Consider the following 25,326-nt stretch of genomic DNA (forward strand, 5'->3'; position numbering starts at 1 on the left):
GAGGGGCGGAGGCCGGCCGGACGCCCCCGGGCACCGGCGAAGGCCAGGTGCGTGGGAACCTGCAGGGGTCCCCGCTGTCCGCGCGTGGCTGTGAGCCCTGACCGGGCTGTGGCGGGCCAGCCCGGGGAGAAATCTCACTTCCTCTCGGGTCGGCCCGCTGCGGCCCCGCACCGCCCTCGCCCCGAGCGAGCCTCGCCCGCAGCCGCCCTGTCCAGGTGCGCGCTCGATGGGACCGGAGCTTTTCGGAGTGGCGGGCTGGGGCTGCTGAAGCTCAGAAGGTCAGGGGACCCCCGGTGCAGCCTAACGCGAATCCGCCGAGGATTTGAGCCCCTCCGGGTGAATCGAGACCAGCTGGGGTAGAGTTGGGCTCTCCAACGTGCTGGAGAGGAGTCAGCCACGGACTTGTGTATTACTGTGTATCACTGTGGATTTGGAAATGCAGACGTCGCCGAGACGGAGTGGGACACTTTCCTGGTGGGCCCTGGGGGTATAAGATAGAGACATGAGATGGAAGAGTGGTGTTGGCCATGGAGAGAAACCATGGTGTGTCGAGTCCTGCGTCTCCAGTCACTGAGGGGTCAACACTCTAGTCCGTTGCCCCTTGCATTGCGGTGGACATTCATCCCCATGGGGACAAAGCCGACCGACTTGTATCAGGGTAGATGCAGTAGCCGGCGTGCGTGTGTGTGGCAGGTGGTCTTTGGTCCTTCCATGCTCTGAGCTGTTCTGGAAGGAGGCCAGAGTAGTTCTACCATGTTCGAGATGAGGACATTGAGGTACCCAGGGCGGCGGGAGATTGTGAGCGAGTTTGGGCAGAGCTCGGGCTGTGCTGTTAGTGCCCAGAAGCCCCCCAGAGGCCGTGGGAAGAAAGGGACTGCACGCTAGGGTGTGTCTTAGACCAGACTTTCTCTATGTTGATTTCTGTCCCATTAAGGAGCCTTCTAGGTTTTTTTTTTTCCCTGTTCCCATCCTCTCCCCGCTGAAAAAAATTTTTTTCTTTCTTTTCTTTTTCTATTTGTCTTTCTATCTTTTTTTTTTGGTTCGTTGGTTTGGGGTTTTTTGGCGGCTGGTGGTAGTGGGATCCGATACCCACCCACCTGAAATTTTAATACCACAGACATGCTGTCTGTTTATATTCTATGGCCTTTTGGAGTGTCACAAAGTATTGTAATAGCTAAGATTTTTTTGCCCCCCCCACAAGATCCAATTTTTGCCCTGTTGAGAATGTATCCTGGAGACCAGGGTTTCCCAACCTGGGCACTACTGTTTTGTGTGGTATATTTCTTTGTTGTGGGAACTGTTGTCCTGTGCATTGTAGAACATTTAGCACTATCCCTGGCTTCTACTCACCAGATACCCACACCCTACCCTGACAGGGCCAGACATTGCCAAATGTTTCCTGAGGGACACCCCATTTCCCTGCCTCCACTGCTGTTGACAAATTCACAAGCCTCTAGCCAGTCCCGCCTCTAAGGCAGAGATGACAGCAGTAATAAAATTAATTAAATTGGCATTGTTTCTGCTCACTTGGCATAAATACTTTCAATTGTACTACTTATCGCTTTGTACTATAATTATTTTTAGTATGTTTGCCAAATCTTCCCTCAGTGTAGAGGATGAGTTTTCAGAGTCAAAGTGGTGTCTTAGCCCCAGTTCAGGGCCTGAAAGAGTCTTCAAAAACACATTAAAGCAAATTAGTGCCTTGAAGAACAACCAGAGCTTGGAGCCCAGGGCCTGGGGTTCTGGTACCAGTGTGTCATTAACACACAAGTGACTCACTGTGGATGATTTCCTTGCATTTAAAAAGAAGAGGCTAGGCCGGCCCGTGGCTCACTCGGGAGAGTGTGGTGCTGATAATACCAAGGCCCCGGGTTCGGATCCCATATAGGGATGGCCGGTTCGCTCACTGGCTGAGCGTGGTGCTGACAACACCAAGTCAAGGGTTAAGATCCCCTTACCGGTCATCTTTAAAAAAAAAAAAAAATTAATTAATCTGCTTATTTTTTCCCTGGGAGGCAATATTAGATCAATGATTTTCATACATTTTTGAAGTATCTCACATTAAGACATATGTTTTACATTGTGACCTAGTACATATATACACATATAACTGAAAAATATCATGAAGGCTAAGTCATCTCTGTGGTCCCCTCTAGCTCTGACATCGTTCCAGCAGTCTGTGTGATCTGTGTTAGTGCCCTTACACTTCAAAGTTGTTAATTAAGGAATCATTTTGAGAGAATGCAGACTGCTATTTTAGTGGCTTGGGTGGCATGTCAGAAATAAGTGGTTAGCCCGAAGACCTTTATGAAGAAGCTGAAGAACATAAAACCCACTGGATCTAAGAATGGGGAATGACGGAAGGGAAGTGAGCATTCTCTGGACCTTACAGAGTCTGTACAATTTACTTATTCATTCATTCATTCATTCATTCATTCATTCATTCATTCATTCATTCATGTGGCTGGCTGGTAGGGGGATCCAAACCCTTGACCTTGGAGTGTACAAATTATTTAATATGTTGTTTCATTGTTACATCATTTTGACATGGGCATTCCCCATTTTCCAGATGAAAATGAGGCACAGAGAAGTGAAGCTTAGCTGGGAGCTTAGGTCTGTCATTGTAAAGAGCCATGCTGGGGACCTTATGGTGCATCCCAGCATGTCATGCCTCAGCCTGCTCATCTGAAGTCTTGAGAAGAATCATTAGCCTTGTGAACAAAATGTGCCCCCTCTACTCTGGGAAGGCCTGTTGCTGAGCCTCAGTTTACTCTTACACTAGAAAAGGGAGTAGGAACCTGTTGTGTCAGTTGGAGTGCTGGATGAAAAAGCATGGTACACATGGGTAGTGACACCGTTGTTAAAAAAATGAGAGTGGGGCCAGGCAGTTTGTTGGGTGCTGGACAGGCAGAGAATGACACAGCTTGCCTTGGGTGTCTTCTGTTCTAGTGAGGATTTGAATACCACCCAAATCGCCACCGTGCCTAGCATTTTGTGATCCTTGTCTTCTTATCCCTATTTTAGGGTTGAGGAAACTGATGGGCGCAGTGACCCAAGGTTAAGTATGTGTGAGCCAGGATCTAAACCCAGCTTTCCTGAATCCCAGAGCCCTTGGGCTCCTAACCCTGGCACCCACCACCTCCTAGGCCAGCAAGGAAGACCTTGGGGTAGGGGAAAGAGGAGTTAGTGCCACAAGAGGGTGGAGGGGGTTCCCACATGGGGCAGTATCAGGGAAGTATGTACTGCTACAGCAGGGATCTAGTCACCTTGGAAGGAAGCACTTGTCGAAGGTATGGCCTGAGAGGGAAGAAGTAGAGGAAGGAGCCTGGGGCAGTGTCATGCACGAGGTAGGTGGTGTTTAATCAGCACTTCATTCCTGGCCCACTGTCCAGCCAATTGCCTGGAAGCAGGGGCTGGATTGTGGGAGAGACATGGTGGGTCAAAAGACCAAGGCACCTCGCCAGGCACCAAGAAGCCGGCATTGTCTTGAAGGTTGACTTTCTTGGATTGGGGTCTTTTTAGCCCAATCAGTGAGTGTCAGAGAACTAGAACCCAAGCCTGTGGCCTTGCCCATTAGCCCCCTCCTGCAACTGACCATTTCCCTGGACCTTGACTATGACCTTCGTTCTCCTTCCAGACCATTCCCTCTCTTAGGCATTGGAAACATGGGAGAGCTGGTTGAAGGAGAGAGGGAAGGACAGGAATGGGGCCCGGAGGCTTGTCTGCTCAGTGGCTCCAAGCAGGTCCCCAAGCTCTCTCTGTGTTACAGTCTGCTAATCTCGGCAAGTTCCTCACCTTCACATCTCACAGGGTTGTTAAGTGGATCCAAGGGAGAGATGGATATGAAAAGTAAAACATCCAGTTTGAGTGTTTTGTTCATTCAGCACATTCAGCACCACAGAATAGCAGGCAGCAAACCAGAAGGTGTAGCCCCTGCCTGTGTTAGTAAAGAGCAGACTCTCCAGCCAAACCACCTGCCTCAAATCCCACTCTGCCAGCCCCTAGCTGTGTGATCCCAAGCAAGTTACTTCACCTCTCTGATCCTTGGCTGCCTTGCTGTGAATCAAGGATGATCCTAGTACCTACCCAAAGGGCAGTTGTGAGGATTCACAAGTCAGTACATTTAGGGTGCTCGGGAGGACTGGCTACATAGTTTGTTTTTTTATTGGTTGGCCAGTTTGGGGTTGCAAGGCTGCACTCCAACCAATTGAGCTATCTGGCCAGCCCAAGGCTACGTAGTTTGTGAGGCCCAATGCAGGTTGAACATGTGGGGCCTGTTAAATATTTCAAGATGGCAAGAGCAGAGCATTAAACACACTGGAGCCCTGTGCCCGTACACAATTGCACACCATGAAACCGGCCCTGTGCTTGGATAGTGAGCTCTGTTAGTGCTACTCTTGTGATGATGAGGTGCTTTGAGGTCTCCCCTGGGTGCCAGGGTGGGTTGGGTTAGATAGTACATACTGATTAGGAGGGTAGCTGAGGGCTGAATCCAGCCCCATTCCTCTATCCAGAGTCCTCAGTCCTGGCTGAAGAGGCAGTGGCTGCTGGATGCTAGGTCTCCAGCACCTCTTGGGAGGCTGCAGCAGGCGACCAAGTATGTAGCCTGGCTCTGCGTGGATGGGCCTGGCCTCAGCAGCTGGGACTGTGCCCTCCGCCCTCCAGCTGGGGCTGGCCTGCACCTGGCAACTGGATCTCATTATCTGGAACAGGCTCCTGACCCCTGAGACACAGAGAATGGAAGACAGGGCAGCTATGAGGAGGGCTGACAGGCTAGAGGCAGGTTCAAGAAGTGCAGCAAGGGCTTGTGGGTGTCAGGACTCTGTTATGTTAACTGGAAACATGTGGGTCAGGGGCTGGCTGCCTGGCCAACCCTGGCATGTGAGTGAGTGAGTGAGTGAGTGTGTGTGTGTGTGTGTGTGTGTGTGTGTGTGTGTGTGTGTGTGTGTGTGTGTGTGGAGAGAGAGAGAGAGAGAATTGGTGGAGACATATCTCAGGATGTATCTCCTCTCTACCAGGGCAGTGATATCCCCCAAAATAATGGAATTGTATATTTGTACACGTGTGAAACTCCACATGTAAACTTTTCAGATGGGGGAGGTGGTCTTGTGGGACAGGACAGATGATCTTGAACAGGCTGGAGCCTCAGAATTTGCTTCAGAACATTGTGAGAATTCATCTGCCAAGAAATTCTGCATCAGTGGTGGGGGTGGGGCCTTCAGACCTGAATAAGATGGAAAGAACTAACACAGTGCTTGGTGGAGGGGTGCTCCTTATCTCTCCTCTCGCTCCCCTCTGAGAACCATCTGTCATCCATTTTGCAGGTAACATTTACTGCAAGGCACCCTTCTAACTCAACAATCCTGTAAGACAGGCACTGGCGTTTCTCTAATTTACAGAGGGAGAAACTAAGGCAGATGAAGTAACCTGCCCAGTGTCACACAGCTAGTAAGTATACAAGTTGGGATTTGAACCCAGGTCACATGGAGTCCAGCCTGCACTCATTACCACCACATTTACCTGTCAGAGAAGATGATGAGAGAGGACATGCTTTGTGAATACAGAGGATGGTGGCATGTGAGGGGCTGTCATCATGAGTGTCTGTCCACATGCATGTGTGTGTGCACCAATGCGTGGGTGTCGAAATCAGGCAGAGCTGAGTTTGAATCTTAGCTCTGTTCTTGTAATCTTTAAGAACTTACCCCTGTCCCCCAGCCCCCATAGCCTCATTTTTTTAAATTGAATCATAATTGATTATACATATCTTAGGGGTTCAACATTGACATACGTTGATCAAATCAATATTACTAGCATATATGTTGTTACAAATCGTACTTATTCTTTATGCCCCTTGTCCCATCTCTCCCTCTCCCCCTCTCCTTCCCCCCCACCACTGATAACCCTAGTAGATTTCTTCTTTCTTTCTGGAAGAGTAATGGTTACTCTGTTGATTTGTTGCCTAGATGGTCTGTCCAGTGCTGAGAGGTGTGTTCAGGTCCCCCAATAATACCATAGAGCAGATGCTTCTTCTGTCACTCTGAAATGGGCTTTGTGGAAAGACATCCTCTTCTTTTCTTTGGTCTCTGCTGGTGACTCTCCTTGTGTCAGTGCACCCCAGTGCCTGGCAGACCATCTGCACGGTGGTTATGGCATCTAGCTGCTTTCACGGCAGCTGTTATTGTGGTGAGCCACCCACATGGAAGTGATGTGTTTGGCATTCTCCTTGGTGCCAGTGTTGTGCCTGGTTATGGGAGGGGGGTCCAGTCCTCGGCTCCATACCTCTGCTCCCCGGGCGGGCTCCGAGGCGCTGGCAGTGTGGCTGGGCCGGAACTAATTTTTTGTCCTTTGCTTACTTCTAAAATGGGGGAACTTCCTGTGGGAACCAGTACTTGAGCTCTGTGGTTGAGCTAAATTCCTGCTTTGCTGCTGTTTCCCTAGGGAAGGCTTTTTGTGCAGCTCAGGTTTTAATGGTTGACCTTATAGGTACTTCCAGCTCTCCAGAGACCTGGTGCACTTGGGTTGTGTAGAAACTCTGATCTGGGCCTGAGTCTTTTCATCAAACTGCATCCCATGCAATTCTATATTCCTGACCATCTCCTCTGAGTGGTCCCACGCTGATTGGGGGCAGATCAGCTGTCCTTGCTGTGCCCCAGTGTTCTCCTGGTGGGCCCATCTCCCCCACCACCCATGCTGCAAACACCTCCCATAGGATGGACTGTGCACCAGTCCCTTGTGATGACTCACTGGCCTCTGAATGGCTCCCCTTTTCCAGCTGTTCTGGCTCCTCACTCCTGTGTGGGTCCACAGGAACCCTTTTAGTGGTCTTGCTGGCCTGGGGGCCACCAAGGCCCTCTTCTCCCCTGCTGCCTCCAAGCAACTCCATCTGAAGGGCACAGCTGTGGCTTTTGCCAGCTCCTGCTCTACGTGCTCAGCAGCTCCAGCCTGGAAGCTGCTGTGGCACGAAATGGTCAGAGCAGCTTTTTCTTTCTCTCATCGTGGCTTCTTCTGCCTTCATGCACTCCGTAAGTCTCTCCTTCTCTTCCTCTGAGCTCCAGCAGTCCCAGCTTGGCTGTTGTTGCTTTTTTATAGTTGTAAATTGGTTGATGTGTGGGAGAGAGTGATGCTGGGGACTGTATTCTGCCATCTTGACCGAAAACCTCCTCATTTTTATCATAAAGATAGTCATACTCACTCCTCAGGGTTGTTGGTGTTCATTTCTTCACTCAGCAATGACTTATTGAGCTCCTGCAATGTACCAGCCACTGTACTAGGCACTGGGGATACAGCAAACAAGGCAGACACAGCCCCTCCCTGCACAGCACTTCTACTCTAGTTGGAATAAATGACAGACAGTGAATAAGGAGCCCCAACAGGCTGGGTGTGTAAGGTGTGCCCACAGTCTGGTTCCATGTCGGGGCTCTGGGTGCTTTGCCCATGACCCCCCAGGCCTTACCTCCTGTTGCCAGTGTCCAGTTGCCTGCAGGCTTTCACTGGACCTGGCCAGCCTGAAGTGCCTCGAGAGCTGATCCTCACCCCTTTCCCCAGCAACTTTCCACCAGTGATTAGCTAGTGGGTAGATAAGTACCCCAGCTCCCTCCCTCTGGTGGGGTAACTCTGAGGCGCGTGCACCATCCTGGCTGCCAGAGGTGCCTGGTGGGATTGAGAACCAGCTGCCCACTGTGGTTGCTAGCTTCACAGAGCGTCTTTATCAGCTGCCTCCCCCCTGTCCCGCTCCCCCACCCCCTGCTGGTGTCTCCTGGGATCACCTTCAGAAGGAACCACTTGCGCTTGAATCCTTGTCTCAGGGTGGGCTACTGAGGGAACGAAGATGAAGACGGGATGTTGCCTTCGCCCCTTTCCACTCCCAGGAGTTCCTAGGGGCTGACTCACAGAGCAGGACTCTCTAAGAGCAGCTCCAGAGAGGAAAGGTGGTGTGTGTGGCTGTGACATTTTGCCAGGACTGGCTCTGTCCTTTGCTCATCCTGTGGTCCAACTGGGCACAAGGAGAGGAAAGGGTGGGAGGAGGGCTGGAAATGATCATTTTGAGCACCTCCTGGAGATCAGGGCCTGGCTAGGCTCTTTCCCCTCATTGTTCCCATTTCACAAATGAGGAAGGTCACAGAGGTTACATCTTCTGCAAGGACCACTAAGTCAGAAGCCAAGCTGCTGGCAGAATTCAGACCCAGGCCACCTGACTCTAGAGCAGGGTTTCTTAACAACAGCCCTGTTAGCATCCTGGGCTGGATAATTCTGTGGACTGCCTGTGCATTGTTGCATATATAGCAGCATTCTTGGCCTTTGCCTACTAGATGCTGGTAGAAGCCCTCTCCAGTTGTGACAGCCACAGCTCTCCCCAGATGAGAACCACCATACCACCTGCCACAGGCAAGCCCAGTGTCACGAGCCTAGGGCATCTGGATGAGCCAAACTCTGCATGACCCTAGACTCCTGCCACCCCAAGACTGCCTGTCTCTGTGCCCCAGAGGCTGCAGACAGAGTGGAACCGCTGAGCGAAGTCCCAGGGACAGCTAGGGCTCTGGTGGAATTGTGGGTGGCAGCTGCAAGGAAGATGGCACTTGGGGATGTTCCAGGCCTCCAGGATTGGTCAGGAGAGGGGTCGAGTTGTTCCATTACTCATCCTCCCACCTTCTATTAACCCACCTTTGCTGTCTAGGCCAGAGTGCTTTGACTCAGCAAGAGCATCCAGGTCCGGGCTGAGATGGGCCACAGCTGCCCTGGGATTAGATGTTTAGTGCAGGAGCCTTGGAGCCAGGGATCTGGGGACCACAGAAGGGGAGGTCACAGGGGGAGAGACAGAAGATTCTGAATCTCTTTTTCTAGTCAAGGAAAGAGAGTCAGTGAGAGTGGGAAACCCCTCATTTGTGAAGGGGATGCTCAATACTTTCACCTTATCGCATGGTAGTTATAGCATGGTCTCTGGGCTCAGACGGCCTGGTTCCAATACCAGCTTTACCACTAAATGTCTGTGTGACCTTGGGCAAGTTACTTGCCCTCTCTGAGCCTTAGTTTCTATTGTCTGTAAAATGGGGATGACAGCACCCACCTCTGAGGGTTGATGGATGAAATGAGTGTTTACGTGTGTAGGATAGTGCCTGGCACACAGTAAATGCTGTGGAAGTATTAGATACGTAACATTCTGACAATCCTTCTAGGTAGGAATTATTATTTTGCAGATGAGGTAATTGTCAAGTTGAAGGAGTTAGTAAGAGGCAGAGCTTATCTGACTCTCCAGACCAGTGTATTTTCAGCCATACCGTAGTGGCCCATGTATGAGATGGGAACAGTGTCAAGGCTGTGGCCTGAGTGTGGCGGGATCCGTAGGCTCCCAGCCCCTGGGACTCGTAAGGGTAGCCCTGGAGAGTACTCTTCCTGCCCTGGCACAGAGACGTGGGCAGTGCTGCAGCCTGGAGGTCGGTGGGGGCTGCCAAGCCCCCAGTGCAACACTGAGTAAGCAGACGAACGCTGGGGCAGGAGTCAGAGACAACCAGTATCTGCCTTTCACTCACTATCTGAGCCAAAGTAAGGATGTTGGAAAAATACAAAATTAATTATTTCAGTAGCTTGTTTTGCCTTTAGAACAGAACCTGCTTATTGTACCAGCTTTACTGATAATCAGCTGCTCTACTCCCACTTTTGTAAACGTGCTTGCTTATCACAATGACTGCTGTGCTGGCTACAGGGATGCTGAGAAAACAAAACTTAAAAGAGCCCGGTAACAGTGGTCAGAAATGCCAAGGAATACAGCTCCCACATGGACGGCTTGGGCAGGGCCATGTGGCCAGGGAGTGAGCTGAGGGGAAAGGCCCAGCCTGCCACCCATTCCCCTGCAGGACCAGGCGCATCCCCAGGGGCCTTCCTGCACTGGTGTGTGAGGGCCCTAGGAGATTCTGAGGCAAGTTGTCTGCAAACAGCACTTTGAACCATTGTCTTAAACAACTTGCTTCCCTTCTTGGGCCTCAGTTTCTTCATCTGTAGAATGAGTAGGCTGGATTACATTAATCCTCCTTTTTTCATGCCTCATGTTGGCATCAGTGTCAACGTGCTTTGTGGACACAGTCCACTGTCTGACAGGCTACACTCTCACGAACCCACCAAGGGCATTAAGGCAGGCAGTGTTTAGATTTCATGCTCCACGTATACACTGCAGAGGGGTTTAAGTCACAGTGTGAGTTTGTGAATCAGTCAGAACCCAGGGCTCCTGCATCCCCTTGACCAGCCTTTTCTGGGTCCACATGGGATAAGCCTGACCTCAGTCACCCACTTTCCCCCTCTCTCCTTCAGGCCTCAGCCTCCCCAGATCCCGACTCTCCTAGGGAAGAGGAGGAGGCACCACTGCTCCCCAGAGCCCACCTGCAGGCAGGGCCACACCGACAGAGGCGCTGGACTCTCCCTGAGCCAGCAACCCTGGCCCCGGGCAGAGCTGCCCCTCCTGAGACCCTGGAGGACACTCCCTTGCTGCTGGAGCTGCAGAAGCTGCCAGTATTGGCCAACACAGACTTGAGTACCCCGAACCCCAATATCCAGGTGAGAGCTACAGAAGGGACATTGGCCCAGTGGACACCTGGAGAGGAGCTAGGCTGAACAGCTCAGGCCCTATCCTGTATTCCTTGGAGGTGAGGGTGCCTGTGTGAGGTCAAAGGGCATGCTCCCCATGGCCTCTCTGTGGTGTAGTGGGAAGAGTACCTGCTCCTCCTCTTTTTAGCTACAGACATCGGGCAAGTCTCTGAGCCTCTGTTCCCTAGACCATAGTGAGGGACAGACAGCATCAATCTGGCAGGGCTGTCGTGAGGACTAAACAAGTGGGAAATGCAGCGAATTCAGGAAATTTGGGGGAGGCCTCCTGGAAAAGGCCTGATCCCTGCCAGGCCCAACCCCTTACTGCAGGCCCCTGAAGGTGGGTACAGAAGAGGGGTGGGCTAGTGGCATGGGGGCTACCACAGAGGGGCTGGCAGAATTCCATTCACATACTCCATTGCCTGTCCTAATCTCTAATGATAATCATTCTGCAGCTACAGTCTGCAAAACACTTTCATCAAAAGAGAAAAAGACCACCAAAGTATAGAATATAATATTCCAAAATTGTTTTAAAGTGTAGTGTCTATCTATCTATCTATCCACACACACATGCATGTATACAAAAAACTGGAAGGTTATCTGTCAGTGATGAGAGATAGATGATTTTTATTTTCTTCTTTATACTTCAGTTTTTTTCCCAAATTTTCTTCAGTGAACTCATATTACTTTATTATAGCCAAAAATAATGTTTTTCCAGTTCAGTTTCCTATAAATGATTTCATCTTACTTATTTCCTACCCCATAATGCAGTGAAAGAGAGCTCCTACCAAGGGCTGCTGTGGGAATTTGTCATTTTCCGGCCCTACCATGAGGACATGGAGTCTCAAAGCTGTTAGTGGTCCCTGAGGTCAGGTAGCCTGTCTGTGTGTGGAATTCCAGGCCAGCCCCTCTTAACACTAGTGGGTCTCGATCCTGGCATGTATTAGAACCACCGTGCCTGGCCCCACCTCAGACCAGTTAAATCAATCTGGGTCTGAGAGTCAGAATGTCCAGGTGATTCTCCTGCACATTCAGGTCTAAAGCCGTGTGTGGTCCCTGTGCCCTGAGAGCCCAAGAAGTCAGCCAAGAAAAGACAGCCAGTTTGGAGGAAAGGTTGGACCTCTCCCCTCTGCCTTCAGCCCCATCATCTCGCCTCTCCCTGGGGTCCAGCTCTGAGCCCTCCCTTGTTGACCGGCCTGGCGTCTGTCCCCCTGCAGGTAACCATCGAGGTGGTAGAGGACCCCCAGGCTGAGGCGGAAATGGACCTGTTGGCTGAACCCAGCAGTCGCTGGCCCCAGAGCTCTCCTAGCTGGCTGGCCACCAAAGAGCTCTTCTGGCCCCTCTTCTGGGGCTATGTGGAGGGCGAGGATGGGGACACTGGTCTCAAGAACAGAGCCCCAGGAGAAGAGGAGGAGGAGGAGGATTACCCTGCAGAGTACAGTGAGGGTGAGGACCAGGAGGCCAACGAGGAGGAAGATGAGGATGAGGAGGAGGAGCCTTGGTCTGGTGGGGCCACAGATGGCAGGGACCAGGGCTGGCTGGCCCCCAGGGACTGGGCCTTCAAGGAGCCAGACAGCTACGGTGAGCACCCCCGTCTTGGCATCCCCAGGATGCTGCCCCTGTAGATCCTGGGTGGAAATGGGGGTGGAGGAGAGGGTTGAGGGCTTCCCGAGTGGGGGCAGCTGGGGAGGCTAGGAGCTGAGGCACGTATATACGCCATCATCAGCTCAAAAGCAACATGACCAATAGGTTGCAAAGTTGTTTTTTTTCCCAAACAATGTTTGACCCTCACAACAGCCCTGCAGAAGACATTTGTTAATACATGTATATTTATATCTATTAGTTTCCAACAAACTGAGAAATATATAAATCCCACCAATCACAACTGACTTCATTTTCAGACTGCGAGTTGGAATCCTGGCTCTGCTGCTTACCAGCTGAGTGACCTTGAACAAGTTACTTAACGTCTCTGTTCCTCAGTTCCTTCTACTATAAAATGGGCAATGATACAACCTTTATTACATAGGATTGGTTCTAGAGAATATTAAATGAGTTAATACATGTAAAGTGGCAGCATATGACATATTGGTTATTTTAATTATTTTTATTAGAACAAGACATAAAAGCACAGACTATTCAGAAAATATCACCTAAGGCCTGCCAGTCCCCCATGATGATGATTTTTATTTTTGCATATTGAGGTTTGGGTTTTCTCTGGGTGCAGATATGTGTTAGGCATAATTGCAGCTGTTTTCCTGGGAGCCCTGGTATTGTGTCATTGGCCTGTGTTTCCTATAATTAAGATTAAGTCAGGACAGCCTCTTCCCGATTCACCAAAATAATGTAAGCTGACAGAATTTTCATGACTTTCAGCTTTTCTCCTATTAATTTTCCTTAAACTTTTTTTTTTTTTTTTTTCTTTGATGGCTGGCTGGCTGGCTGGTATGGGAATCTGAACCTTGATCTTGGCGTTTTCGTTATCAGCACCAGGCTCTACCAAGTGAGCTAACTGGCCAGCCCCATCCTTCAGCTCTCAGTACCAGCTTGCTCTGGCCTGCCTGGGAAACAAGGAGAGAACTGTCTGTGTCATTATTTTGGGGGTTCCAAAGACAGCACTGAATCTCAGGCACTGCATAGCCTCAGAACTGCAGGCCCAGCCAGTGTATTTTATGAGTGGGTCCCTAACATGGTCAGCAGGTCATTCTTTAATATCCCCAGGACCAGGGAAGTTTTGTCACCCTTGGACATAAAAACTATAGGTCAGAGATGTAGGGGGACTTGCCTGAAGCCACTATGACAGCGGTCAGGTGACTTCCAGCCCCAGATAACTTTTCCTCTTCATTGCTGTGTTGGTATGGGGGTGTGGCTGGGGATTGTGCTCTTTCTATAGGGCCACCTGATACATTTGCGCAGGCTGTTCAGTGCACAAGACTCCACAGATAAGGGACTGAGTGGGGCCAAAATCCAGACCATGCTCCATCTATTAGGCTGGGAGCACTAGCACGGGCTGCAGTCATCTAAGGAAGGGATGCCTTTGGCTAATTTGCACCAATGTGCACTGTGACCTATGTGCACTCACCCCAGGCTCTCTGCCTTGACCTTGATGCAGACTATGAGCCTCAGGAAGAGTGGAGCCCCTGGTCTCCCTGCAATGGGAGCTGCGGCAACAGCAGCCAACGGAGGACTCGGCCCTGCGGCTACGCCTGCACTGCCATCGAGTCCCGTGCCTGCAACCTGCCCCTTTGTGCTGGTGAGATAAGCCCCAGCCCCTGTAGAGGAGTGGCTGGTGTGGCTTAGACTCTGTGCTTGGACCCTGTGGGATGTGGGTTTGTGACCCTTGTATGAGGGATGGGATTGGGAGAGGGGACACAGGAAGCTCGCAAACATGGTGATCCTGCCTTGTCCCAGGCCTGTCCCAACTACTGTGGGCACCGAGAGCCTAGTGAAGGCTGGGCTTCCCCATCAGGAGCACAGATGTGCCCTGGGGTGCCACCAGCATGGCCTCCTCTCTTCCCAAAGGCACCAAGGATGAGGACACCTTGGGCTTCCCCGGTGAGGGGTGGCGGCCCCTGACCCACAATGCTACGGACATGCTTGGCCCAGGTCAGTTTGGGGCTAGTCCGTGTCCCTGGGGGTTTGGGGAAGAACCACTCTTAGGAGGGTGGAACATTATTGCATGGCAGAAACCTGGCCTCCATCCTCTGAGGCAGAGAGTACATCTTCCAGGTGAACAGCTTTCTTCCCCAGAAGGGGGGCTCTAGCATTTCTGGGCTAGGACCATCAGCCTTACCTAGCCTGATATTCCTACTGGGAAGAAGGTCTTGATGGGAGTCACAGAGCTTGGAGATCACCCAGTGGGGCATGTCCTCCCTAGCAGCAGGATGGGGTGGTGATCTGACTTCCACTTCCTGGTCAGTATGGAGGATTTTGGGCAGGCTCTGTCTGGGTAGGGGCATGCGGTGCTGTCATTAGTGGGTCAGGGTCTGGAACTCTAGGGCTGCTCCTTCTAGGCAGTTGGCAGTGGGCCATGCTTTCACCATGGCACTCCCAGTGTGTGTCTCTTGGCCTCACTTGCACCTCACAAGGAAAGCAGGCAGCTGTTGGTAGCCCCACTGCGTGGATGAGGCCTGTGCCTCACAGCAGAAGCTTACTAAGTCCATGTCATGCACCTGGCACTGTGCAGGGACAGGGGATTCCCAGGAGACTGCCCTCAAAGAGCTCTGATCTAGGCAAGAGACACACATAACCTATGTGGGCACTACACTGCCAAATGGGCCCAGAGGACGGGGTGGAAAGAGGAAGGAGCAATATATTCTGTGTGGCCAGAATCAGGTCACATTTCCTGAGGTAGGGAAAGGGGAGGAGGGTGGCATAGACAAAGGAAGCCACAGGAGGCCCAGAGTGGCAGCGACCCACCCAAGGTCAAACAGCCTGAGAAAGGCAGTGTTAAGAACAAGAATGAGCAAGTGGCTGGACTATTCAAACATTTTTTACCAGTTGGTTCAATAAAAACTGCTATCCCTGTCTCCACCTGCCCCAGTTCCTTCCCCAAGATCCCAGGATCTTTCCTACCATTCAGCACCTAAAGAGATGACACCTGGCACAGCAGGGGTCCTCCACAGCAGTGTCCATTCTGAGCAAAGGCTCTTGCTTCAGGCTGCCTGGGGAATGAGGGGTAGCCCTTATCTGCCCCAGCTCTGATATGGGTACCACTCCTGCCCTTAAGACCCTGCCAGGCCATGCCTCTGCATCTCTCTCCCTGTGCATTGGCCCTTGGTCAGCCCCCACCCCATCATTGGGCTGGTTGGCTCCCTGACTGGCTCTCCTCCCACCCACCCTGGACTTCCCTGCCCTCTGCAGATGTGGACAGCTGTGAGAAGTGGCTGAACTGCAAGAGTGACTTCTTAGCCAAGTACCTGAGCCAGGTGCTACGGGACCTGCCCAGCTGCCCCTGTGCATACCCGCTGGAGGCCGTGTACAGTGCTGTTAGCCTGCAGGACGAGCACCAGGGACGCAGCTTTCGGTGGAGGGACGCCAGTGGCCCACGCGAGCGCCTGGACGTTTACCAGCCCACAGCGCGCTTCTGCTTACGTTCCCTGCTGTCCGTGGAGAGCAGCACACTGGCTGCGCAGCACTGCTGCTACGATGAGGGCAACCGGCTGCTGACCCGTGGCAAGGGCGCTGGGGCGCCCGACCTCATCAGCACTGACTTCTCGCCTGAGCTACACTTCCAGGTTGACACGCTGCCCTGGATCCTGTGTAAGGGGGACTGGAGCCGCTACCACGCTGCGAGGCCCCCCAACAATGGCCGGGCCTGCACCGACAACCCCCCCGAGGAGGAGTACCTGGCCCAGTTGCAGGAGGCCAAGGAATACTAATGAGGGGGCTGCTGGGCAGAGACTGCAGGGAGAACTTTCCTGGCAGGCCCCCTCACTCCACCCCTGCCCAGTCTGGGTGAGTGCCAGATCTTGACCAGTGAGGCAGTCTGGTGCTGCATGCCCTCTGCCTATGACCCTGAGGCAGGTCAAGGCCCCAGGTGATGTGGTGGGGTTGGGAAAATGGTTGAAGAGTATATAGGACCCAGGGTGAAGGGAGGCAGCCCGGTCCGCACAGTCCCTGGGGGTGCACTGGGAATGTGTGTGCCCTTGTGTGTCTGCGGGGGCCTCCCTCTCCTGCCTGTAGAGAGATGCCATCCCAGCCTGGCCTCTCACTTTTCTCCCTCTTTCGGAGCTGGGCTCTTCTGTCCTGACTCCACACAAAGGTGTGAACCTGGCACTGCAGACACATCCTGATTCCTAGGACTTGCTGTGAGTCACTCAGAACCCCACCCCTACTGGCCAGCCTAGGAAGGGCTTGAGGGGGATGACAGGAAGAGCCAGTCCACTCATCCCATCCCACAGCTGCCTATGCCAGGCTGCCTTTCAGTCCTGGGTGACCACCCCTCCTTACTTCTGGGTGGCGCACATGCCGCTCTGCCTCACCCCCTGCTGTGCACCACTGCACAGGGGGGCTGTCCTTAGGTCCAAGCTGCCTTTTAGGTGGACGTCACTTTAGTCTGAGGCTGCAGGCCATTAGTGGGGCCTGGGTGGACAGATAGTTGAGGCAGCTGAGGCTCCAGGCAGGGACTGGGTCACCCAGTCCTCATCTCTTTCCTTTGTTCAGTGCCCTCCATTCTGCCTAGACTGTAGGAAGGGAGTGGGCACTGCCGCCAGTGGGGAAGTGGCAGCTCATCACAGCAGCCAGGCTTCGGGTGGGTTCAGAACTGGCTCAGGACAGTGTGCCATGCACCTGTGGTGATAGTAAACCCACTTTCTGGGAGGGGGAAAAACCCTGATTTGTAGCATTTGGGTAATTTCTGTGGTGTAAATACTCCCAGCAACGGCCCATTTTGAGCTTCCATTGTGAAGTCACTGAATGCACTTAGCTTAGAGCTGGGAAGAGACGCATATCATCGGCTCTCTCAGCACATGTTGTGCCTCTTCCTCGCTTCCCCTCAGCCTCAAAACCATACTTCCTGGCCTTCTGTGGGGTTGAAATGTGACGTCCCAACTGTCTTTGCTCACAAAAGCTTCCAAAGGTAGAGGACTTCAGTTTTAGCCCTGAGACAGCTGCCCTGAGGCTCTCTGGGATCCTCAGCAATAAAGCACTTTATTTTCTAATTCTGTCTGATGAATTTCAGGCCCCAGTAGAGCAGAGGGGTATAGAGAGCCTCCACTTACAGCCCAAGACAAGCTGTCATGGGTTGTGTTTGTAGTTACTTAACCCACAGCCAGCTCCTTTTCTCTTCCGGAGCCAGCTGGGCAGGCAGATCTGCTGGGATGCAGAGGTTAGACTGTAAACATAGCTTATCCCTATTCACACTTGTATAGGGCTGCCTGGGAGACCTGGTTGGACCTCAGAGGCGCATTCACTCTTAACTTTGGTCAGAGACGTAAGCTGCATTTACTCCATGAGGAAGTAGCCCCACTTCTCCAAGTACTCTCCAAGGCAGAGTTGCCCAAAGGACTACACCTACAAAATGAGAAGTGGGCTGTACCCTGCCTTAGTTGGTACCCTTACCAGACAGTCCACGGTCACTCCTGACATTTCGGGAAGGACTGACATGTCAGGGAAGTATAGCGAAGGAAGGCATGTCCAGAGCTGCCACTTGGTGCTCAGAGAACCAGATGTTTCCAATTACCATCACACCTAGAGGTAACTTTATTAGTCTGGGCCTCAACAACAGCATAAAAATACTCTGGTACAACTAGAATTTTATAGGGTCAGAGAGGGCAGGATCTCAGGTCACCAGATGGGAGCCAAGTTCACTCCCTTTCTCATCTGAAGAAATCAGTAAGATAAGCACAATCATGTTTTAATTATTTTTTAGTAGAAACTTGTTTTTAATAACAAGATAGGGACATCATGGAGTCTCTTTTCACAGGAACTGCTAATTCCCCTCCTTTTCTAATATAACTTACCTTGGCATTTAAATACTCTTTCCAAATTTGATCTATACGTGATGGTTGCCTATTACCCAAACTGAATTTAGCCCCATTTTAAATCTGTAATCTAAGCAACACACTAAATTGCTACCATGTCTGGCCACTGATGAGAGAAGCTAAAGAAAAAGGGGGGCTGGGTGGTTAGCTCAGTTGGTTAGAGCACAGTGCAATAACACCAAGGTCAAGGGTTTGGATCCCTGTACCAGCCAGCTGCGAAAAACCAAACAAACTAAAGAAAACTAAAGAAAAAGGGCTGGATAGGGGCCTTGAAGGGGCTGGGGAATACTATGAAATGGTATTTATTCAAGCTATGCAAAAGAGAAAGAATCACTGTGTGGGTGGCTGCAGGCTTAAGGAACACCTGTGTGTGAGGAGCAGCACAATTGGAGGGGTCACTGAACCTGGTAAAAGGAGGGTTTTAGGAGCAGCTAGTATCAGAGCCAGGATGAGGCCCACAAAATAAGAGGGCCCCTGGTTCAGTGTCAGGCACTTAACCTAGTGCTTTGGTTTTTACTAAGGTGTTTATAATCTCTACTTTGGACTTCTTCCTAAGTATTCTGGAACTCGTACCTTTCCAGCCAGGCATGAAAGGCCTCTTATTTTGTTAATGGTCTCTCTGTTTGGAAGAGCCCATTGATTTGACTCAAGCTAGAGTCCAGGTTCTTTATCCAAAGGTGTCTTTTTGCACCCCTAGGAATTAGATGCAAATTAGTTCAGTCTATCACTCATCTTGAGTAATTCAAGCCAAAATGGATTCTGGGGTCTAAACGTTCCCGATCAGAATTCTGATTTTCTCCTTTAACTACTAAGTTTTGGCCAACTCATGTTGGTAGGGTTAGCCTGCAGGCCTCACTGCCACCTAGTAAAACAGGTAAGAATAGATGAAGGAAATAAAAGTAGCCGCAGGAGATACTGTCTGGTTTTAGAGGGCACTGACTCACGCTGAGGTGCAAGAAGCCAAGACGGGGCTTGTCCAGGAAAGTGCCTCTCCCTGTTCAGGTACGTTTCCTCTTCCAGCAGTGTGGCAGTCTGAACTCCACTAGAATGCATACCCAGCACTCAGCACATAATTAGCGCTCTGCAAACGTACTGGGCATTTAAAAATACTGTAATGACACAGATTTCTTCCTCTTTTTCTGGGAGTACTAAGAGGCCTGGAATTTTCAATCCAGCAGTAGAAATATACTAGAAATGCACCAGCTTCTCTGTGGAGATGAACCCAATGACAAGGCAAATAGTGGTTTAGACTTGAGAAAGGCTCTGCAGTGATGGTCCTTGTTCCAAATCCCAACTCTGCTTAGTCTCAATTGTTGGATCTGGGATGTTATTTGAGAAATCCAAGACAAACTTAACCTATAGCAAATATAAAAATAAAATATCAAAAATAAATAAATAAATCCAGGGCTTAAGTTCTTGAAAAACAACTGATGCTAGAACCTACTTCAGAAGGCTACTATAGTGGTTAAATGAGCTAACGTAATGAAACTGCTGAGTGCACTGTCTGCCACACAGTAACCTCTCAGTAGACAGAAGCTGCCACAGGTTGGAAATCTCCATCTTCTCACATCTCAAGCCAGCACCTGATAATCATCTTTTTTGGCAGCTGGCCAGTATGGGGATCCAAACCCGTGACCTTGAGTTTGGTGCACTCTAATCAACTGAGCTAACTGGGCAGCCCTCTGGTAATCATTTCTCTAAGAGGTGCAAAGCCCAGGATGTCACCTCCACCAGCAATAGTGGCATAGTGTTTGTTAGCATTGTTACCCCAGAGCACCAACCCTACCCTTTTTCTCGTAAACAGGCATAACCTTTTTACCACTGTAGTATGAAAGGAGACTAGTTCAGGAATGCCTGGTAGTGGGAAGCAGGCTCCCTTCATGCTACTTAACTACCTACATGTACCCAAAATGGAGACCAGGCCTTCTAACCCCTCCTGTTTTCTTGAATTCAAAACCTTCAAAGGGGGCTGGCCCGTGACTCACTTGGGAGAGCGTGGTGCTGACAACACCAAGTCAAGGGTTAAGATCCCCTTACCATTCATCTTTTTTTAAAAAAAACCTTCAAATTAACTTAGTACCAGTCATACACTTTGAAATAAACGAAGGTTCCAGACATGGATGTTTTTTAAATTATGTTTATTTAGCGTATGTACACATAAAAGAAATTGCCCTCTGATCCCACCCAGCAAAAACATGCACAAACCCAAGGTATATGTAGAGGGCAGGGGCCCCGGCCCCAAGTTAGCGGTTGGGATGGTGCAATCCTGTGAGTCACAAGCCCCAGTCAGGAGAGGGCTGGACTGAAGTGTTGGGCAGGCTGGAGGCCCCTGCTGCTGGCCCTAAAATAAGCGTGCGCCATAGCCAAAGGTCTGTTTGATGCCCTCAAAGTAGTACCGCTGCCAGCCCTGCCGCGTCCGCTCCTCCTCAGGAGCAGGGATGCCTCGGCCTTCCATGCAAACCTCAGTTTCTCCATTCTTGTCAATGAAGGTCAAAGTGATGGTAGCAAAGTGCCCTGGGGAAAAGGGAGAGGGGGTAGGTTTCAGATCTAGGGTTTCCACCTGAGTTTGACTAGGGAGGAAAGAAAAAGTTCTGAGGGTAATAGCAAAAACCAAATATGCTTACTTACCCTCTGGCCAAGATTTAAACCTCCACTTCATCACAATATGTTTCTCAGGGACCTAAAATAATCAAAGAGCTCATTCTATACTATAGACTACAATGTGCCCAATCCTAGCTAGGATTAGCCATCCGTCTTTCATACAGAGTCTGTCATCTGTGCAATTATATTTACTTGCAAGAGACCTCAAATTCCAATATCTTTTGAAAAACAAAACATGGTTTTATTAACCAAAGAGATTAAATCTTTAATTTCACCCATAGAAGTGAGAAAAGGAGAAACATCACTCATCTGATCAGACAGAGGCTATATCCTGGGTCTGGGGCCAGAAGGTACTTACCAGATCAGTAAATTCCCCAGAGACGTTGCCATCTACCATGTGAAACTTCCCACCTTTGTCTGCTTCTAACATTGCAGGAGCATGCGTAAAGGCTTGAACCAGCTGTAGGGAAAAAAAAAAAAAAAAGGGGGGGAGAAGATACATGGCTCTTAGTGGAACCCAGGGACAAATGCAGGAAGCTGAAGCCTGCATGCTTCAACTTTCATTTCCAAAGATGCCACTCGGCCCAATGAGCAGGTCCGGGTTCATCCTCTATTCTGTTCCACCATAGACCAGGATTTGAGTTCAGTAACTTTCTGAATCCATGATGCCATTACTTTGGACCCATTTACTTTTTTAACAAGAATGATTCAGTGGTTCCCATTTACATGACCCAAAACTAGTACAGAAGAGAAAAAGAGGGAGGAAAAATCACTTCGATGAGTGGATTGAACAAAGGTGTTTTCCCCTTGCCCCTACTTGTATCAGGAAAGCCTCAGGGTTCAGCCACTAGTACCCCTGCATGCTAAGGGGATGTGCCCACGACCCAAGTCACCTGGAATGGCAGAAGTAACAAGGCCTGAAGGACAAGATTATATTTACCTCTTGGGTGGTAAACACTCTGTAGAGCTCTTCTGGTGACGTCAGGAAGGTTTCTCGAAGGGTGATCTTACAAGTGGGGATTTTGACGCCAACAGGCCTGGCCTGGGTTTTTGAAGGAGCACTCTTAGCCTGTGAAAGTGGCAGTGAAAACGGTCTGTCTAGAGTGATGGTGAAACTCAACCAACACGGCTTCAGGGATAGACCTATGATTGATTTTCACAAAAATTTTCACCTCCAAGTCTAATTATTCCAGAGGGTTGGAGGGAATTTGTGAGTGTAGGTATTTCAGTCATGAGGGGAACTTCTCCAGAAACATCCTCAATTCTCAGTGAAAACAACCACTCTAGCAGGAAGACTCTGATACTCATTAAAAAACCCATCAACCAAAGGACAAATCAAATCATCAGACATTTCTGAAGAGCTCAGTGTAATTCTCAAACAGAATTTTTATGCTTAAATAGCCAGAGGCAGTTTTCTCCCCACTTCCAGAATATGCTTCACTGCGCTGACAAAAGAACAACAGGGCTCCAAAGCAAGTACCAAGCCCGACACACAAAACTTCCATCTCTAGATAAAATATTTGCTCACACCACAAATGGCAGGCAAATGGGTGAGATTGATCAACTTCCTGATGGGTGAAGTCAGTGTTCTAACCCTTGATACCGTGATGAGACCTCTAATATCAAAGTCTGGAATATCAACATCCCAGTTAGAAATAATAGTAAGCCCTCCTTATCTGCAGGTTCAGCACCTGCAGGCCCAACCAACCACAGATCAAAAATATTCAGAACAAATACAAAGAAAAAACTACAGTGTAACAACTACTTACATAGCATTTGCATTACATTAGATATTATAAGTAATCTACAGATAATTTAAAGCATAAGGGAGGATGTGCATAGGTTATATGCAAACGCTATGTCATATTTAAGGGATTTGAGCATCCGTGGATTTTGGTATCTGCAGGTGTCCTGGAACCAATCTCCCTCAGAAATCTGGGATGACTGTATAGGTAAAGATTATCCTGTCTTCATAACCTCTTAATTGGTGTTTAATGCAATCAACAGTCACACCGTGAAGTCCCTGATAGCTTCCATTTGCTCTAGGAATCCACTATAAATGAAAAACCAGGTTAAAAATGGATAGACAATGGCACATTGAGGATTCTCTAAAAAGTGCCATGAAGCTCAGTTGGTTAGAGCATGGTGCTATTAAAATGAAAGTCCAGGGTTCAATCCCTGTACCAGCCAGCTGCAAAAATAAAATAAAATAATAAAATAAAATGAATAAAATAAAATAAATAGCGCCATGAGCAGATCATAAGCTGCTCTGGCTTAGAAGTTAGGGCCAGAGAGAAAGAGCTAAGATGCAGAATTAAGGAGGAGGCAGTCCCTCAACCCTCTTTGCAGACAGCCTCCCACCCTGTCATGTGAGAATACCACTTACCTTGCGCTCCTCAGTTTTCAGTGCTGGCTGCCCCGTTGGGTCTACTGATTCTCCATTCACTGTAGGTAAGATCATGCCCTGGGTGAACTCTGAAAAGATAAAATCCCAGCTCTTGGAAGTTATTTCTTAGTAGCTGAGATCTGGGGCTTCATTACAGCTTGGCAAACAAGCCATTTTAACCCTGAATGAGGTAACGACCAGAAAAGGCAGAGTTTATCTATTTTATATCTTTACCTTTGGTCTATGCCAGACAGGTATCTGAGCATATACTACAGAATGTAGAACGGCTGCTGAGATTATTTTAAAAAGCTTAAACCCCTGACTCAGTTGGAAGCATTACAACTTGTTAAATGCACATGAGGTCTACTATGTAAGGCAGGCAGTGAATGATTGCAGTGACACTTCAATGACTTCAAGGGAGGGCAATCTATCTTGTACCTATGGATGCGTTTAGTCCCTTTCCTCCAATATACCTTATCTCTGTAGAATAGCCACAACTAGTTATGGCACTGGAGCATTGGTTCCTCCCCCTAAAATCCATCCCCTTCTATGCTGTTTCCCTTTGATGGTCATTATATGTACTCCAACACCAAGATCAAAACGAACTGGCAGAAATGGAAGCCCAGGGAAAAGCCAAGCTGACCTCTTTTCTAACTATCTAAATATCCCCAGGGAATGCATATCAAAGATAGTCAGGACTGTATTCAAATAATGAGTCCAGGGATGCCAACTCTTTAGATCAGTTCTGTCTAACAGAAATATAATGTAAGCTTCAAATGTAATTTTAAGTTTTCTAGTAGCCACATTAAAAATTAAATAATACATGTGAAATTAATTTTAATAGGATATTTAACCTAATATATATCATTTCAACATAAAAAAAATTAGGTAATTTACTTTTTCTTTGGTACCAAGTCTTCAAAATCCATTGTGTATGTTATATTTACAGCACATCTCAATTTGGGCTAGCCACATTTCAAGTGCTCAATAGCCAACATATTAGATAATGTACTCTAGATCTTTCCTTTACTCAGATCTTATAGACTGACTTAGATATGAAATAGGCCCCCTCCCCCAAAATCTTTACCCATTTGCCAAAGAAAGGACTGTCAAGCCCCTTAATCAGAGTCTGACAGGTGGAAAACTACCTCCTCAAGGCATACATAACTACTCAAGGGATACCTGTTTTGAGGGTGCTGATGTAAATTCCCATTGCTTCTCTTAGAAGTTTCACCCCTTCTTCCTTCATTAAGGCCACGAGATTTGTGTCAGGCTCATCTTTGGCAAGGCTCACACTAATCTGAGTGAAAGATCAGAAGTAGGTGGTAAATAACTTGAGGGGCACCCACATTATGGAATGTGGGTGCTAAGCAATCAGGTAACTGCTGACATTTCCAAAGGAAATGTGTGAGGGTTGGGGTATTCGTACAATCCCCATTAGTGTTCCTTCTTGAGTCCTCTCTGCCAAGGCAAAGGTGGCTATTGTTAGAACCCATGTTACTAACTAAAGCAAAGAAATTAAGTAAGTGCAAGCTGCTCTGGAAACTTCCAATGGCATCATATACCTAGAAAATTATGAGATTAAGGTTCTGAATACTTGGACCAGCTCTGGGTTATTAATCTTGAATGACAGGTCATTTTTCTCATCTGAGAATAAGAGGATATGAAGGACTCAGGTGAACAGTTAGGAAATACAAACCTCTACTTCATCCACGCTGTTTTCATCAGACAAGTTGGGGATTTCCACATGTCCCTTGTACTGTACTCCTGACTTAGAGGTACCTGTCAAAAGTAATGCAATGTTATTAGTCTCCTCCTTTGCAGGAACAGTCTCTGCTCTGGAGTCCTAGATACTATACCACTTATGCTTCTTTTGGACAGCTGAACTGACTCTCTTTATTCTGAGAGAATAACACATGCCAGATGCAGTCAAACACCACCTCCCACCCCACACGCACACACTGCAGACATGTCTTTTCTCATCAGATTACTGGAGACCAACTCTGTTATTACAGTGAGACCCAGAGCTACACAGATTTGGCACTAGCATGAATTCTGCCAGGGAGCACTTGTCAATAGTCTATAGTTCTGCTAGAGTATCTGTTTTTTTTTTTTTTTTTTTTTCCTTTTTGTCCTTTTTGTGACTGGCCGCACCGCGCTCAGCCAGTGAGCGCACCGGCCATCCCTATATAGGATCCGAACCCGCGGCGGGGGCGCCGCTGCGCTCTCAGTGCTGCACTCTCCCCCGTGCGCCACAGGGGCGGCCCCCAGGGGATCTGTTTT

General features: G+C 49.3%; 2 protein-coding genes across 2 annotated transcripts in view; one reads left to right on the forward strand and one right to left on the reverse strand.

Moving 5' to 3' along the window:
* Positions 1-3,338: 3,338 nt before the first annotated feature.
* Positions 3,339-15,953, forward strand: ISM2 (isthmin 2). The gene is made up of 6 exons (XM_008590414.1): positions 3,339-3,347; positions 10,303-10,545; positions 11,793-12,156; positions 13,685-13,825; positions 14,095-14,178; positions 15,436-15,953. The coding sequence occupies exons 1-6, from the start codon at positions 3,339-3,341 to the stop codon at positions 15,951-15,953; spliced, it is 1,359 nt and encodes a 452-aa protein (XP_008588636.1).
* A 4,224-nt stretch (positions 15,954-20,177) lies between these two features.
* AHSA1 (AHA1, activator of heat shock 90kDa protein ATPase homolog 1 (yeast)) overlaps positions 20,178-25,326 on the reverse strand; it is an 8,685-nt gene continuing 3,536 nt past the window's right edge. Inside the window, exons 3-9 of the mRNA XM_008590289.1 lie at positions 24,743-24,825; positions 24,226-24,343; positions 23,044-23,132; positions 21,598-21,726; positions 21,016-21,117; positions 20,685-20,736; positions 20,178-20,570 (exon numbers count right to left, since the gene is read on the reverse strand). Of these exons, the coding sequence (XP_008588511.1) occupies positions 20,398-20,570; positions 20,685-20,736; positions 21,016-21,117; positions 21,598-21,726; positions 23,044-23,132; positions 24,226-24,343; positions 24,743-24,825 (746 nt within the window). The 3' untranslated portion in view covers positions 20,178-20,397. The remainder of the gene's footprint in view (positions 20,571-20,684; positions 20,737-21,015; positions 21,118-21,597; positions 21,727-23,043; positions 23,133-24,225; positions 24,344-24,742; positions 24,826-25,326) is intronic.

Source organism: Galeopterus variegatus, unplaced genomic scaffold (assembly GCF_000696425.1).
Source record: "Galeopterus variegatus unplaced genomic scaffold, G_variegatus-3.0.2 Scaffold140, whole genome shotgun sequence".
Lineage (NCBI taxonomy): Eukaryota > Metazoa > Chordata > Mammalia > Dermoptera > Cynocephalidae > Galeopterus > Galeopterus variegatus.

Excerpts from the sequence above, each read along its gene's own strand:
- ISM2 (XM_008590414.1), top strand. Across the intron at positions 10,546-11,792 it reads CCCCGAACCCCAATATCCAG|GTAACCATCGAGGTGGTAGA; the intron begins GTGAGAGCTACA and ends GTCCCCCTGCAG. Across the intron at positions 13,826-14,094 it reads CAACCTGCCCCTTTGTGCTG|GCACCAAGGATGAGGACACC; the intron begins GTGAGATAAGCC and ends CTCTTCCCAAAG.